Genomic DNA, 17,971 nt, shown 5'->3' on the forward strand with positions numbered 1-17,971 from the left:
AGACATGAAACACGTTGGAGATCCGCATGCCAGGAGGAAGCGCAAGGGCATAGGCTACCGGGTTTACCCTGTGAAGCACTCGGAAGGGACCAACAAAGCGAGGCGCCAGCTTGGGAGTGGGCACTCGAAGGTTGAGGTTGCGGGTGGACAACCATACACGGTCTCCGACCTGGTAGGAAGGAGCGGGCGCTCGTCTGCGATTAGCCTGGAGTCTCTGGCGTTGCGCAGAGACCTCAAGGGACCTCTGGATCTGTACCCAAGAAGTACGTAGGACGGAAAGGTGATCCTCCACAGCCGGAGTATCCTGGGGAGAGAATACCTCCGGTAACACGGCAGGTTGGAACCCATAATTGGCCATGAAGGGAGACGTCCCAGAGGAAGAGTTCACCGCCGTGTTCCTGGCAAACTCAGCCCAAGGCAAGAGGTCAACCCAATTGTCTTGGTGATCGGAGACATAGCAACGAAGGAATTGCTCCAAGGCCTGATTGGATCGTTCTGCGGCCCCATTGGACTGAGGGTGGTAGGCCGAGGAGAAAGAGAGATGAATCCCCAACTGGGAGCAAAAGGCGCGCCAGAACCTGGACACAAACTGACTCCCCCGATCCGACACAATCTCCTTGGGCAAACCGTGCAACCGGAAGACCTCCCTGGCAAAAATCGAGGCCAACTCTTGTGCAGAGGGTAACTTCTTGAGAGGAACACAGTGGCACATTTTGGAAAACCGATCCACAATCATGAGAATGACCGTATGGCCTCGGGATGCAGGGAGGTCCACAATGAAATCCATCCCCAGGTGTGACCATGGACGCTCCCCGGTGGCTATGGGTTGCAAAAGGCCCAACGGAAGGTGCCGAGGGGACTTACTCTGGGCACAAACGGAGCATGCCGCTACATATGCGGCGATGTCGGAACGTAGAGAAGGCCACCAGAACAGACGTGAAACAGCCCAGGACAGCTGATTCTTTCCAGGGTGCCCCGTGGCCTTAGAGTTATGGTAGGTTCGCAACAACCGAGTGCGCAACTCCTCAGGCACAAAACATCTGCCGTTGGGTCTCCCAGAGGGAGCACCAGATTGAGCCGCCAAAATCTGCTCACCCAGAGGAGAGGTCAGGCTGGTGCGAATAGCGGCCAGCATCTGATTCGGGGGTATGACCGTAGTCGGAATCGACTCCTCCCCGGACAGCTCGGAGTACTGCCGTGATAAGGCATCCGCTCTGATGTTCTTGGAGCCGGGTAGGTAGGAGACCACGTAATTAAAACGTGACAAGAACAGAGCCCATCTGGCCTGACGTGGTGTCAATCTCTTGGCCTCAGAGAGGTAGGTCAGATTCTTGTGGTCCGTCAGGATGAGAACCGGAACCACTGAGCCCTCGAGTAAGTGCCTCCATTCTTTAAGGGCCTGCACGATGGCCAATAACTCCCTGTCACCAATCTGATAGTTGCACTCCGCGGAAGACAGTTTCCGGGAGTAAAACCCACAAGGAAGCAGAGGACCCTCCGGTGTTCTACGCTGAGACAGGAGGGCGCCTACTCCCGTCTCAGACGCGTCCACCTCGAGGACAAAAGGCAACCCAGGGTTGGGATGCGACAGAATCGGAGCCGACACAAAGGCGGACTTTAGAGCCTCAAAAGCTCGGATGGCCTCGAGCGGCCAGACCTGAGGATAACTGCCCTTCCTGGTCAGATCCGTGAGAGGCTTGGCTAGCATGGAAAAGTCCCTGATGAACTTCCGATAATAATTGGCGAAGCCCAAAAAGCGCTGCAGGGCACGAAGCCCACTGGGCTGGGGCCACTGTAAGACAGCCGAAACCTTCTCAGGATCCATGGAGAACCCCTCAGCGGAAATGATGTAACCTAAGAAGGTTACCTGGGATCGGTGAAATTCGCATTTCTCAAGCTTACCGAACAGCTTGTTCTCTCGTAAGCGTTGCAACACTCGTCTGACATCCAGAATGTGGGCCTCCATGGATGCAGAATATACCAAGATGTCATCCAAATAGACCACCACACACTGCTGCAACAGGTCACGGAAAACATTGTTGATGAATTCCTGGAAGACTGCGGGCGCATTGCACAACCCAAAGGGCATAACCAAGGATTCATAATGACCGGTCCTGGTGTTAAACGCGGTCTTCCACTCATCGCCCGCCTTGATCCTTACCAGGTTATATGCCGCCCTCAGGTCGAGTTTGGTAAAGACCGTGGCCCCTTTGAGGCGATCGAACAGCTCGGAAATCAAGGGTATCGGGTAAGCGTTCTTGATCGTGATGCGATTGAGACCCCTGTAGTCGATGCAAGGCCTCAACTCACCGCCCTTCTTTTTCACAAAGAAAAATCCAGCCCCTGCCGGGGACGAGGATTTGCGAATGTGTCCGCGTGAAAGCGCCTCCCTCACGTACTCCTCCATGGCCTCATTCTCCGCTACCGACAGTGGATAGACTTTGCCACGAGGAGGAACGGCACCAGATTGTAACTCTATGGCACAATCGTATGGGCGGTGCGGAGGTAGGGCAACCGCACGCACCTTATCGAATACATCCCGGTACTCCTCGTATTCAGGAGGCAACAGAGAGTCCGAGGAAGTACACAGCAACTTGACAGGCCCATGGACGCAACTAGCCCCACACTGCGGTGACCACGAGAGGATCTCGGCCGATCTCCAATCGAAAGTCGGATTATGCTTCTGGAGCCAGGGGTACCCGAAGACCACGACGAGTAGTGTGGAGACGAAATAACCTGGAGACAGACCGACTCTCTGTGAACGGCACCAATGACCATCCCCACTGGAAGGGTTTCCTGAGTCACGTGTGGCGGCAGAAGGGGTCTGCCGTCTATCGCCTCAAGAGCCAGTGGGGAACCTCGAGGCTGCAGAGGAATGGAATTGGCGGCAGCGAACACACTATCAATGAACAAACCACCAGCACCAGAGTCCACCAACGCCTGGGTCGTCACCGAGCCCCCGACCCAGGAGAGGACAACAGTAATCAGTGGTTTGTCAACACGGGAAACCGGGGACGAGGAGACTCCACCCAAGATCTGCCCCCGACAGGATCTCAGGTGCGAGCGTTTCCCGGACGGTTCGGGCATGCCAACCGAAAATGCCCACCGAGACCACAGTACATGCATCGGCCCTCGCGTCTCCGGAGTACCCTCTCCCCCTCGGACAGGCGAGCAAACCCCAGCTGCATGGGTTCACCCCCAGACCAGTCATCCCCAGGAGGCGTGGGAGGAGAGGGAGGCACGGGTGGGACAGCAAACGTAGGCGCCAATCTGTTAGAAGGCCTCCGCAGGCTCTCCTTAAAGGAAGGTCTCTCCCTGAGTCTGGTGTCAATCAAAATCAGGAAAGAAATAAGGGACTCGAGCTCCACTGGTAGGTCCTTGGCTGCAACCTCATCCTTCAAGGCATCCGAGAGACCATGAGAGAAAGCAGCGACCAGAGCCTCATTATTCCAGCCCACCTCTGCTGCCAGGGTACGAAACTCAATGGCGTATTCAGCTACGGATCGTGAACCCTGTCTGATGGACATAAGGAGCTTCGCAGCAGAGGCAGCACGAGCCGGCACATCGAATACCTTCCGAAGAGAAGCAACAAAACCGGAAAACTCGGCAACCACCGGATTGTTGTTCTCCCATAAAGGGCTGGCCCAGGCCAAGGCCTTGTCCGAGAGCAGCGAGATCAAGAAGCCCACCTTTGATCTCTCAGTAGGAAAGGCATGTGGCAGCAACTCGAAATAAATGGCCACCTGGTTAAGGAAACCTCGGCACTGAGTTGGCTCTCCCCCAAAGCGCTGTGGAAGGGGGGCAGAACCGGTCATACCCCGAAACACCGCAGGCGCAGCAACAGGTGTCGGGGTAGACTCTGGCGCAACAACCGGAGCGGCAGTAGGAGCGGGCCCAGGAGCGACAACCGATTCATCGGCAACGGAAGCTAAATGAGCCGTGCGTTCAAGCAGGGTTTGTAACGCCACAGCGAACCGACCCAACAGGTGATCCTGCTGATCAAGTCTGGCAACCAGCGTAGGTAGCGAGGATGGCCCTGTACCGTCAGAATTCATGGCTTGGTCCTAATGTCATGGAACCATGAACCAGACGTACAACAAGAGATGGGTGGAAATAAGAAGGCTTTATTGAAAATCAAGCCGTAACTAAAGTCCAAACGGATGGCTAAACCGAAGCAGGGTCTTGCGTAGACGGAGGTCAGGAACCAGGAGGGTAGTCAGACGAAGCCAGGATCAGGAACCAACGGGGTAGTCAGACGAAGCCAGGATCAGGAACCAACGGGGTAGTCAGACGAGGCCAGGATCAGGAACCAGAAGCAGCAGCAGTCTTTGAAGCATGTGCACACAGGAGGACCAAGCAAGGAACTGAAGCCACAGACCTTCTATATATATGAGCTGGGCATCCAGCTCCTCCCAGTGGGAAGGAGGAGCCGCAGGGTGGGAGGCTACAAGAAACCCAGAAACCAAGATGGCCGCCAGCACATGTCAAACGAAGGAGAACAGTGAGAAGGTAAGACCATGACAGACACTTCTCTTCTGTCTTCTTCATTGCTGTCCAGGAGGAAAAGGACCTGTGGTGACGTCACTGCGCTCATCACATGATCCATCACCATGGTGAGATGGATCATGTGATGGACCGTGTGATGAGTGCAGTAACGTCACCACAGGTCCTTTTCCTCAAAGAAGAAGAAAGAAGAGAAGCCGGGCTGCGCGAACAAGTGGATTAAGGTGAGTTAAACAAAAAAAAAATTGACCCCTCCATCACTATTTTACTAAGCATTCTGTATGAAGAATGCTATTATTTTCCCTTATAAACATGGTATAAGGGAAAATAATAAAATCTACAGAACACCTAACCCAAACCCGAACTTCTGTGAGGAAGTCCGGGTTCGGATCTTGGTACCAAACGCATTAAAACGCTTTGCACTCGCAGGGAAAAATCGCGCATGTTCCCGCAACGCACCCGCATCTTTTCCCGCACGTCACCCGCGTGAATCCAGCCTTAATCGTGGACAACCACATTAAGTCCTGTAAGTTAAGAGGCACTTGACTGAAGAATGGCAAATTTGAGGGTAAGTCAAAACCTTGGGTATCCTGTCTTGCAGCTGATGTGACTGGACAGCAGTCTGCATCTTGCCTTCTTTCATCTCACATCTATGGGAGCTCTGACACTAGTATGTGTGCTTGGCTATTTTCTTCACTTCCATAGAAGTGAATACAGATAGCCTCGCATGAGAACATTTATGGCATAGCTTGTGGATATGGTATGATTATGTTTTTCAGAATTTGGACTAGGATCTTTGGGGTTTATTTATCAAACAGATATACACCTCAATTTGCGCCGCAATCTACGACTTCTTCACACTCACACCAGGTCTAAAAAAGCAGGCAGCAAAGCTAAATGAAAGACAGCTAGGAAGCTGTCTTACATTTAGAAGTGGCGGTGGATCTGCTGAAGTCGTGTACAGGCTGGTGCCTCTACATAACTTCGGCGAATCCACTGCCAATGCTGGGCTTTATTAAGGGTACTTTCACAGTAGCATTTTTTGATTCCGGCAAGCCGTGTACAAACGGAAAGTTGTTTTTTCCGGATCTGTTAGACGGATTCGGTGAAATACCACATCCATCTCATCCGGAACAACGGATCCGGTATTTACATTGGTTAAAGGTCAAAAGCCCGGCGCATGCGCAGACCGTAAAACCGTATCCGGCGATGCAGCAATTTCTGGAACACTTGGTAGCGGATCCGGCATTAATACATCTCTATGGAAATTAATGCTGAGTCCGGCAAGTGTGGTCAAATACTGTACAAGTGACGGAACAGAAGACATCCTGATGCATACTGAACAAATTGCTTTCCATTCAGCATGCATGAGGACAAAACTGATGTGTTTTTTTCCGATATTGAGACCCTTTACCGGATTTCAATACCGGTAAAGAATAACGCTAGTGTAAAAGTATCGGTCTTAATAAATGTGACCCTTTATTTCTAGTGAAGGCTAAAATTAAGACTACAACATACAAAGATATTTTAGACAACTGGATGACAAGAGTTTAGAAAAGGCCTCTTATGTTCTAGTACAGTGATGGCGAACCTTTTACAGACCGAGTTCCCAAACTGTAACATAAAACCTGCATATTTATCGCAAAGTGCCAACACAGCAATTTACCCTGAATGCTACAGTCAAATTTGGAATATCTTCCATGTACTTTATCATTTAGCTATAATAGCCTGTCTACATTCAATGTGCTGCCTGTGTTCTGTTCATAGTGCGCCCTGCGCTAATGAAAGAGAGACCTAAGGCATATTGGTACACCGTAGACTTTTTCCAGAGGACGCAGGTGTCCACAGAGAAGGTTCTGAATGCCACCTCTGGCACCTGTGCCATAGGTTCCCCACCACTGAGCTAGTATTACTATGCCCCTGTACACAAAGTGAAGGTCCATTAGGATATGGTTTGGTGTGGATGAGTCCTGACTTGAACCCCCTCAAACATCTTTGGAACACAAATAGAAAGGATCCTTGGCCATCATCAGTACCAGACATCACTGGCTTTTTAGTGAATACACAAAATATATACAATTTTACCATAATAAAATCTGTCCAGCAGTTCTTACTGAGTCTTTTTCAAACATACTGAGCCAACGTTTCATCTTTGGATTTGGGCCCAGTGGTCTAGGTGAGCCTTGTTCCTTCATCATGTTCAGTGGTAACTGAGCTATCACACGCACACAATATAATCTGACATGAAAGCAGCTGGCTGGTGGAAGTTGCCTAGCAACAATTATAACATGGGCAGCGCAAGGCAGCCATATTGGAACTGTACCAAAGGGCTAAATAAGGACTCATGTGCACAGCCATAGTTTCAAAATGGGATACGGTCGTGTGCAAGAGGCCTAAATGTCAGAGAAAAACTGGGGCACACTGGGGCAGATTTACTAATCTTGTCTAATTTATATTAATTTTAGCTATGCTGGACAATAGATTTGGTGCATCTTTAGTCTTGTCTATTTATCTTAACCTCCTCCCGTCCGCCCATAGGATATAAACGACCTATGGGTGGATCTATATTTCTGAACGGACGTTTCTGAACGTCCGTTCAGAAACTGCAGCTGCACGCTAATCGTGCAGCTGCTGATCGGGTTGCCTGCTGTCAGTGACAGCAGGGCAACCCAGAGAGAAGGCAGGGACAGTGCCCAGGTGTCCCTGCCTTCTGGATCGCTGCAAACACAGGGACCGGAGAGTGCAGGAGCTGTGTGAGGTCTTTCACAGACCTCGATCAGCCCTGCACTGAGGCTGTACAGCGCTGTATTACGCTGTACAGCCTCTCTGGGCTGTTAACCATCGATGTGTTAAAGAAAAAATTTGATTAAAATGGAAAATCTGCCAAAAAAGTGAAATTTAAAGATTTGATCTCCATTTTCCTTTAATTCTTATGGAACGCCTAAAGGGTTAACAAAGTTTGTAAAATCGGTTTTAAGTAACTTGAGGGGTGTAGTTTCTACAATGGGGTCATTTATGGGGGTAACTACTATGAAAGCCCCACAAAGTGACTTCAGACCTTAAAAAGTGGGTTTTGGCAATTTTCTTAAAAATTTTAAGAATTGCTTCTAAACTTCTAAGCCTTCTAACGTCCTAAAAAAATAAAATTACATTTCCAAAATGATGCCAACATAAAGTAGACATATGGGGTATGTTAAGTAATAAATATTTTATGAGGTATCACTTTCTGTTTTAAAAGCAGAGAAATTGAAATTTAGAAAATTGTGAATTTTTCAAAATTTTGGGTAAATTTGGGATTTTTTCATAAATAAAGGTGAAATATATTGACTCAAATTTATGACTATCATGAAGTACAATGTGTCACGAGAAAACAATCTCTGAATGACTTGGATAAGTAAAGGCGTTCCAAAGTTCTTACCACATAAAGTGAGATATGTCAGTTTTGCAAAATTAGGGGGCAAATGGCCCAGATGGCAAGTGGTTAAAGTGGTATTCCAGGATGTTACTACAGATAGCCTACTCAAAAGTCTGTGCTGAAACTACACAGCTCTGGCCATTGTACAGTGGATGGAGCTGGTTACAGCAGCTTGGCTCTCATTGAAGAATGAGAGCAGTGTTGCAGTAACCAACTGTGTCTACTACACAATGGAAGAAGCTGGCTGCTACTCGAGAAAATCTATTGTCAGACCCCCACTGATCAAATATTGATGGCCTTTCAAGAGGACCATCCATCAATAGTAAAATCCTGAAATACCTTTAAGCCACACCCCTTTTCTAAGGCCTCTTTCACACAAGCAATATGGAATGTCTGTTCAGTGAAAAATTGATGATTCACTCTCCCAATATAAAATGAACAATAACCCACAGTAACTCCTAGCAACCATTACTGACCCAATTACTTGAAAGGACCAGTCCAGCATGAAACACATGAATGCAAAGAAAAACAGATGGAAACATCACTGGTGTAAAATTCGTTTCAATCACGCCCTCTTGATGGATTGGGTGAAAAGAACATTTAAAGCCCTAAATGAATGTGGTGCAAGGCATTTATTATGGTGCACTTTGATTAGTAACTCTCCCTTAATGTCTCTCTGTTAACCCTTTTGCTACCCGAGCCGTACATATACAGTGCTGGAGTGATGTGCAAACATGGCACCTGCTCGCACGTGCAAAGACCTGCGGCTAATGACCACGACTGGCAATAATGCCGATCCCAGTCACTAAAGCCTTTAGATGCCGTGATCAAGTGTGATCATGGCATCTAAACTGTGAAAAACCCAGAAGCGCACACTATTAAAGTGAATTGCCAGCATTCCCACTGGCCACACGGGGATATCGGCAATTTACTTTAGTACACTGGGTCTCTCTGAAGAGATCCAGTGTATTAGAGCTGCAACTCTTATGTTGGCCAGAAGGTAGCAGGCCAACATAAGAAATCAGCAATTCACATATTACCATGCTCCTGTATAGAGTGTGGTAATATTGAATTTAAAAAATTGTGAATGTTGTTGCCTCCTACACTAGCTACAAAAACATAAAAAAAAAAGGTACAAAACAAAAACAACAAAAAATGCAAATGGAGTAACAGAAAAATATATCAAAACGGCCGATTCGCAATTTTTTCACACGCACTCCAAAATGGTATCAATAAAAACTACAGATTGTCCTGCCCAAAAATTCCCTATTCCACCCCATTTGGATTTTTTTTCCTGCTTCCCACTACATTACACCGCAAAAAAAAATCCCTTATATGGATATGTGAACTGAAATATAAAAAAGTTATGGCTCTAGGAAGATAAGGAAGAAAAATGAAAACGCAAAAATTAAAAAAACCTCTGTGATCCAAGGGGTTAACCATTAAATTGTATTACCATTGTTTTGTTCAACTATAATTACACACCTAATACCTGTCATGTTAAATAGTGTTATTCTAGGCCAGGTTCCCCTTTCATATGCAGGGTAATTGACAGAACAATCACACACGTTCACAACACAGTTTTTACCCTTACACAATTTTATTGCCTTTAATAAATGTTTCTATCTTTACAATTATTCTACTTGTCATCTGAATTGTTTCATCCCATCTGTTCTTCTCTGGGCTAGTGCAGGTTGTCATATTTTCTGAATACTGCAGAAGAGATTTCAAATGCCTAATAAAAACAAAACACGGTATTATACAGCAAACACAGGATATAGCATTACTTAATTTATAGGTAGAAATCTTGAATTCTGTGCTCATCTAATCTAGTTTTTTACATCCTAATGCACCCCTGAACATTTTCTCTTTAGTTTTGTTTTATTTAAAGGGAACCTGTCATGTGGATATTTGATTATAATCTAACTAATTATATACAATCATTAACTACTAAAAAGTACCTTAGATGTATTCACTTACTGGTGTGACAGATGGTTACCTCATAATATACACACAAAGATGCCACATGCTAATGAGCTGATTTGAGTCCAGCGTGATGTCATTGAGTCCAGCGTATATTTAATTAACAGCTATAGCCACTCCCCTGCCCACCTGCTGCTGATTCATATGGAAGAAAACTGTCATTCAGCAGCAGGTGGGTGGGGATAGTCAGGAGCTCATGAATATTCAGGACTCATCATTATCAGCTGGAGCTTTTCAATACAAGATGTTGGCAGATTGACTGGGTCAATTAAAGAAAGTGACCCAGCATTTTGCTAAGAGAATCAGTCACTTATTTATGTTTTCCTTAGTTAGGCCACCATAAAACTGGTGACAGGTTCCCTTTAATAAAATAAATATACTGTAAATTGTGCCCATTTTTTTCTAAGGCTATTTTGACATTAGCATTAAAATCATCTGGCAGGCTGTTCCAGCAGAGGAAGGGACCGGAGTACCACCAGGCCCAATTTACATTTAATGGGACCCGGCAGGGATCCGCCTGTTTCCGGCATTAGTTCTGAGTGCAAGCGCCGGTTTTTCTCCAGCTGAATCCCGGCACTAATGACGGAATCAAGTCAGATTACCCCCGGGTCCCATTACAGTTAATGGGCTCCAGTGGGGAAAGGCAGTACGCTGAACTCCAACAGGCTATTCCTCTGCCGGAACAGCCTGTCAAATGATTTTAAAGCCAGTGAGAAACTAGCCTTATACTTAAAGGGAATTTGTCACCAGCGACCTCCCTATCCTACTGTTTGCATAGACACATACCTGTGGTTCATATGATTAAAGTGCTGTTTTTCTTTTGTTGATCCGAGACTCCGTTCCAAAGTTACAATACTTATTCTTAGTATGTAAATTAGGCCTCTGGTGCAATGAGGGCATCACCATTGCTCTTGTTGCCCCCAAGCTCCACTCCAATCTGTGGCCAGCCTCTCCCTGGCTACTTTCATTGACAGGGCCAGGCAGTAGCAAAGCAGCCAGGGAGGGGGCTGGCCACAAAAATGAGCAGAGCCTGGGTGCAACAAGAACAATGGTGATGCTGTCATTGCACCAAAGCCTAATTTGCATATTAAGGAAGAGTAAAAATAAAAGATGTGCCGTAGATAAACAGAAGAAAAACTGTGTTTTGAGCAGGTGAACCAGTTATGTGTCCATATGCAAACAGCTTGATAGGAAAGTAAATGGTGACAGATTCCTTTTAAATTACTTTACACAAGGAAAGGAACATAAACTGCGAATAGTACATGGATTGTGTCTGACCACACTTTTCCCAGTGATCCTACATTTATTGCCTATTCCCCTGACCTGTGGACAGGTGATATATGCATGCTACTTAGTGGAAAATCCCCTTTAACCGCCTCCGGACCGCCTAACGCAGATGTGCGGTCCGGAGGCGGCAGCGCTACGCAGAGTCACGCATATACGCGTCATCTAGCGAGACGCGAGATGACGCGATTTGCCGTCCCGCGCATGCGCAATTCGGGCCAGCATTTCGTCAAGGGGGGTCGCGTCATCAGCTTGGCAGCCAATGATCGCGGCTGGCAAGCTGATGATTTAAAAAAAAAAACAATCAGAAGCCACATAGCAGATCATATTAGTAAATATGATCTGTTATATGGCTGCCCTGCTCCTCTGCTGGTCCTTTTCGTCGGTTGGATCCAGCAGAGGAGCAGGCTTCACAGTGAGTACACCAAACACCACACACTAGCCCCAGATCACCCCCCCCCTGCACCCCAATTAACCCTTTGATCACCCCTGTCAATCACTAGTGAAAGGTAAAAAGTGATCAGTGTAAACTGTCACTTTTTTTTTTCACTGGTATTGACCGTTAGGTTTTAGGATAGTTTAGGCCCCTTGGATAGGTAGTTTAGGGATCGGTTAGCGCCCAGCCCACCACACCGCAGTCACTGATTCGCTGATTAGCGTATCACTAATCAGCATTTGTACTTTTATAGTATCTGGAAGTGATCAAAACTGATCACAGTCAGATCTATAATAGTATAAGGGCTCTTTCACACCTGCGTTATGGTCTTCCGGCATAGAGTTCTGTCGTCAGGGCTCTATGCCGGGAGAATCCTGATCAGGATTATCCTAATGCATTCTGAATGGAGTGAAATCCGTTCAGGATGCATCAGGATGTCTTCAGTTCTGGAACTGAACTTTTTTTGGCCGGAGAAAATAGCGCAGCATGCTGTGCTTTTTGCTCCGGCCAAAAATCCCGAAGACTTGCCGCAAGGCCGGATCCGGAATTAATGCCCATTAAAAGGCATTGATCCGGATCCGGCCTTAAGCTAAACGTCGTTTCGGCGCATTGCCGGATACGACGTTTAGCTTTTTTAGAGTGGTTACCATGGCTGCCAGGACGCTAAAGTCCTGGCAGCCATGGTAAAGTGTAGCGGGGGAGCATTACACTTACCATCCGTGTGGCTCCCGGGGCGCTCCAGAGTGACGTCAGGGCGCCCCAAGCGCATGGATTACGTGATCGCATGGACACGTCATCCATGCGCATGGGGCGCTCTGACGTCATTCTGGAGCGCCCCGGGAGCCGCACGGATGGTAAGTATACCGCTCCCCCGCTCCCAGCTCCTACTATGGCAACCAGGACTTTGATAGCGCCCTGGGTGCCATAGTAACACTGAAAGCATTTTGAAGACGGATCCGTCTTCAAATGCTTTCAGTACACTTGCGTTTTTCTGGATCCGGCGTGTAATTCCGGCAAGTGGAGTACACGCCGGATCCGGACAACGCAAGTGTGAAAGAGGCCTTAGTGTCACTTTAGTTCGCCCTCCACCCAAAACGCAGTGTTTGCCTGATCAGGCCTGATCAGTCGCCCACATGTGCATTCGCCCACACCCGCCCCACCGCAGTGACAAAAAATATATATTTTTTTATTACTGCACATTCACTTTACACGCGATGCGGCGATAAAAAAAAAATCAGTTTTGATATTTTTTATCGCTAGCCTCCCATTTGTAAGACAGGCTTGCTTTTTTTTCTTGGGTAGTCTCAGGGAATACCCCTAAATTTAGTTGCCCAAATGTCAAACAGAAGGTATTCTTCTGAAGAGGCCTACAGGCTTCTGACCCAGTCGGATGAGGAATGGGAACCCACATCTGATGAATCTAGCGGGTCAGAATACGAACCTGTAGAAAGCAGTGGCTCTCTGACCCAAAGTTCGGACGAGGAGGCTGAGGTCCCCGATAGCACCAGGCGTACCCGGCCCCGTGTCGCTAGACCACAGGTTGCGCAGGATCCGCTTCAAGAGCAGCAGAGTGGGGCTGGCGCTGTCGGATTACGTGGTGAGCACCAGAAGGGCAGTTGAAGCTAGTACGGTGGCACGAGCAGTAGTGACCCCGTCGCAGCCACCGCAAAGACGGGCCCGTAGAGCCCCTAGAATCCCAGAGGTGCAAACCCTGATTGGCAGTCCCCAACTTCAGCCGCACCTGTAGTTCCCCCTTTCACCGCCCAGTCTGGAGTTCGGGTTGAGACAGCTCATATCGGTTCGGCCCTGGGATTTTTTTTAGCTGTTCTTGACTGCGGAGCTCTTAGACATAGTCGTGGCCGAAACAAACAGGTATGCCACACAATTTATAACCGCCAACCCGGGAAGCTATTATACCCAGCCTTTCCGGTGGAAACCAGTCCAAGTTTCCGAAATTAAAACTTTTCTGGGCCTTCTCCTCAACATGGGTCTAACTAAAAAGCATGAATTGCGGTCATATTGATCCACGAACCCAATTCATCACATGCCCATGTTCTCTGCTGCTATGTCCAGGGCACGTTTTGAGGCCATCCTGCGTTTCCTGCACTTTAGCGACAACACCGCCCCCCGTCCCAGAGGCCAACCAGCTTTTGACCGGCTCCACAAAATTCGGCCCCTCATAGACCATTTCAACCAGAAATTTGCAGATTTGTATACCCCAGAGCAAAACATCTGCGTAGACGAGTTCCTAATACATTTTACCGGGCGCCTTGGCTTCAAACAATACATCCCAAGCAAGCGCGCCCGGTATGGGGTCAAATTGTATAAGCTCTGTGAAAGGGCCACAGGCTATACACACAAATTTCGGATCTATGAGGGAAAAGATCAGACCCTGGAGCCGGTTGGTTGCCCTGACTACCTGGGGAGCAGTGGGAAGACAGTCTGGGACTTGGTGTCACCCTTATTCGGCAAGGGGTACCATCTTTATGTGGACAATTTCTACACAAGTGTGGCCCTCTTTAGGCATTTGTTTCTAGAACAGATTGGCACCTGTGGCACCGCGCAAACTAGTCTCGCGGGCTTCCCCCAACGGCTCGTTACCACCTGTCTTGCAAGGGGGCAGAGGGCTGCATTGTGTAATGAAGAACTGCTCGCGGTGAAATGGAGAGACAAGCGTGACGTTTACATGCTCTCCTCCATTTACGCAGACACGACAATACAAATTGAGCGAGCAACCCGTGTCATTGAAAAGCCCCTCTCAGTCCACGACTATAACCTTCACATGGGAGGGGTGGACTTCAATGACCAGATGTTGTCTCCGTATTTAGTTTCCCGCAGAACCAGACGCTGGTATAAGAAGGTGTCTGTATATTTAATTCAATTGGCTCTGTATAATAGTTTTGTTCTCTACAGTAAGGCTGGGAGAACTGGATCCTTCCTCAAATTTCAGGAAGAGATCATCGAGAACCTACTGTACCCAGGAGGTTCCGTGGCCCCATCCACCAGTGTAGTTAACCGTCTACACGAGCGACATTTCCCCAATGTCTGTCCTGGTACCTCAACCCAACCGTCACCCCGAAAAAGATGTCGTGTCTGTAGCAGGAGTGGAATAAGGAAGGCGTGACACCCGCTATTTCTGTCCTGACCACCCTGCCCTATGCTTTGGAGAGTGTTTCCGGAAGTACCACACACAGGTACACCTAGCATAGGGATCACATCTCACCAGGACAGGCACACAGGGCTATTAAGGCCCATTCACTCACAGCTGCTGCAAACATCTCCTTTCACCTGGGACAAAGCAAAAAGGTTAATGTTTAGTTCAAAAAGTTAAAGTTTATATGTTCTGTTCCAAAGTTAATAAAATTATTGCGTTGCGGCCTGTTTTTAATTTTTATTTTTGTACCTTCCAGGTGGACCAACCGATCGACTAGCTGCAGCACTGATGTGCATTCTGACAGAAGCATTGCGCTGCTGTCAGATTACACGCAAGTCGGTGTATGCAGCGCTGCAAGACGAGATTTCTATTGTGCAGTAAAAGATACGTTTGCCAAGGCATACGAGCTGAGGAGGAGGCGGCGTTCCTATGCTTTGGCAAACACTTTGTATATAAAAAAATAAATAAAAAATCCCGGCAATGATTTATTCATCCACATCGATTGATGTGAATGGAGAAATCTGGTTTGCCAGGGCATACGAGCTAAGTGGGTATGGATGTTGGGCGGAGCTCCTATGTCCTGGCAGACGCCTTTCCCCTCCTTTTTTTTTTTTTTGGGCAGAGATTTTTTCATCCACAATGATCGATGCGAATGAAGAAATCTGTGCCGTTCATTTTTTTCTTTCAGCCCAGAGGCTGAACGGAAAAAAAAAATCTCATTACCTGTATGCTCAATATAAGGAGAATAGCAGAAACTCCTAATGCTGGCCATACATGTAATGATTGCGGAGACCCTCAAATGCCAGGGCAGTACAAACAACCCACAACTGACCCCATTTTGGAAAGAAGACACCCCAAGGTATTCGCTGAGGGGCATATTGAGTCCATGAAAGATTGAAATTTTTGTCCTAAGTTAGCGGAAAGTGAGACTTTGTGAGAAAAATAAATAAATAAATAAATAAATAAATCAATTTCCGCTAACTTATGCCCCCCAAAAAAAATTCTATGAACTCGCCAGGCCCCTCATTGAATACCTTGGGGTGTCTTCTTTCCAAAGTGGGGTCACATGTGGGGTATTTATACTGCCCTGGCTTTTTAGGGGCCCTAAAGCGTGAGAAGAAGTCTGGGATCCAAATGTCAAAAAATGCCCTCCTAAAAGGAATTTGGGCACCTTTGCGCATCTAGGCTGCAAAAAAGTGTCACACATGTGGTATCGCCGTACTCAGGAGAAGCTAGGGAAAGTGTTTTGGGGTGTCATTTTACATATACCCATGCTGGGTGAGATAAATATCTTGGTCAAATGCCAACTTTGTATAAAAAAAAGGGAAAAGTTGTCTTTTGCCAAGATATTTCTCTCACCCAGCATGGGTATATGTAAAATGACACCCCAAAACACATTCCCCAACTTCTCCTGAGTACAGCGATACCAGATGTGTGACACTTTATTGCAGCCTAAGTGGGCAAAGGGGCACACATTCCAAAGAGCACCTTTCGGATTTCGCAGGCCATTTTTTACACATTTTGTTTGCAAAGTACTTCTCACACATATGGGCCCCTAAATTGCCAGGGCAGTATAACTAGGCCACAAGTGACCCCATTTTGGAAAGAAGACACCCCAAGGTATTCCGTGAGGGGCATGGCGAGTTCCTAGAATTTTTTATTTTTTGTCGCAAGTTAGTGGAATATGAGACTTTGTAAGGAAAAAAATCAATAAAAAAAAATCATCATTTTCCGCTAACTTGTGACAAAAAATTAAAAATTCTAGGAACTCGCCATGCCCCTCACGGAATACCTTGGGGTGTCTTCTTTCCAAAATGGGGTCAATCAAAATGTGTAAAAAATGGCCTGCGAAATCCGAAAGGTGCACTTTGGAATATGTGCCCCTTTGCCCACCTTGGCTGCAAAAAAGTGTCACACATGTGGTATCGCCGTACTCCGGAGAAGTTGGGGAAAGTGTTTTGGGGTGTCATTTTACATATACCCATGCTGGGTGAGATACATATCTGGGCATTGTAGAACCTCAGGAAACATGACAGGTGCTCAGAAAGTCAGAGCTGTTTCAAAAAGCAGAAATTCACATTTTTGTACCATAGTTTGTAAACGCTATAACTTTTACCCAAACATATTTTTTTTTATCAAAGACATGTAGAACAATGCAGCTATTCACTGGCTTCATTGTTCTGTACACCGCTGTGGTCAGTCATTGGCTCTGGCGGTATATGGGCAGTTACTGATGCAGTCACAACAGTACATAACTGGCTGTGACTAATGGAAAAGGAAGGCGCGAGATCAGTGGGAGCTGCTGGTGAAAGTACGTTTTTGTATTATTTTATCAGCCCCTGCAACTTACAATAAAAAAGAAAAAACAAGACAGACACCCTTTTAGGTCAATGAGGACAAATTATAATAGGATTTAAATAAAACAGTAGAGCCTAAAGACATAGGGGGTCATTTCTGAACAGATATACGCCACTTTTGTGGTGTATATCTGGCGAAGATTCTGTGGCACATCATGTTGTGGGAGAATCAGCGATTTATTTTTATTTTTTTAGACATGACGTGAGCAGGGAAGGGAACGAGCCGTCAGGCTGTCTCATTCATCATTTTCTATGCCTGGTTTAGGATAGAAAATGGTCTAAATGTAAGACAGCAAGGAAGCTGCCTTACCTTTAGAATTAGCAGTGAATACACGGAAGATATGTATAGACCGACGCCTCTACATAACTTCAGCGATCCACCACCAGCTCATTAAGACTGGCATTTAAAACGCTGGTCTTAGGCCTCTTTCACACTTGCGTTGTCCGGATCCGGCATGTACTCCACTTGCCGGAATTACACGCCGGATCCGGAAAAACGCAAGTGTACTGAAAGCATTTGAAGACGGATCCGTCTTCAAAATGCTTTCAGTGTTACTATGGCAGCCAGGACGCTATTAAAGTCCTGGTTGCCATAGTAGGAGCGGGGAGCGGGGGAGCAGTATACTTACAGTCCGTGCGGCTCCCGGGGCGCTCCAGAATGACGTCAGAGCGCCCCATGCGCATGGATCATGTGATCCATGCGATCACGTCATCCATGCTCGTGGGGCGCCCTGACGTCACTCTGGAGCGCCCCGGGAGCCGCACGGAAGGTAAGTATACTGCTCCCCCGCTCCCCACTACACTTTACCATGGCTGCCAGGACTTTAGCGTCCCGATAG

The 17,971-nt window shown here is 47.2% G+C and overlaps 1 protein-coding gene across 6 annotated transcripts in view; it reads right to left on the reverse strand.

Annotated features, from left to right (window-relative positions):
• ERMARD (ER membrane associated RNA degradation) overlaps positions 1-17,971 on the reverse strand; it is a 294,895-nt gene that overhangs the window by 22,139 nt on the left and 254,785 nt on the right. For all 6 annotated transcript variants that reach the window (XM_044290348.1, XM_044290351.1, XM_044290345.1 and 3 more), the window contains one exon: positions 9,513-9,653. In XM_044290348.1, the coding sequence (XP_044146283.1) occupies positions 9,513-9,653 (141 nt within the window). The remainder of the gene's footprint in view (positions 1-9,512; positions 9,654-17,971) is intronic.

This window comes from Bufo gargarizans, chromosome 4 (genome assembly GCF_014858855.1).
Source record: "Bufo gargarizans isolate SCDJY-AF-19 chromosome 4, ASM1485885v1, whole genome shotgun sequence".
NCBI lineage: Eukaryota > Metazoa > Chordata > Amphibia > Anura > Bufonidae > Bufo > Bufo gargarizans.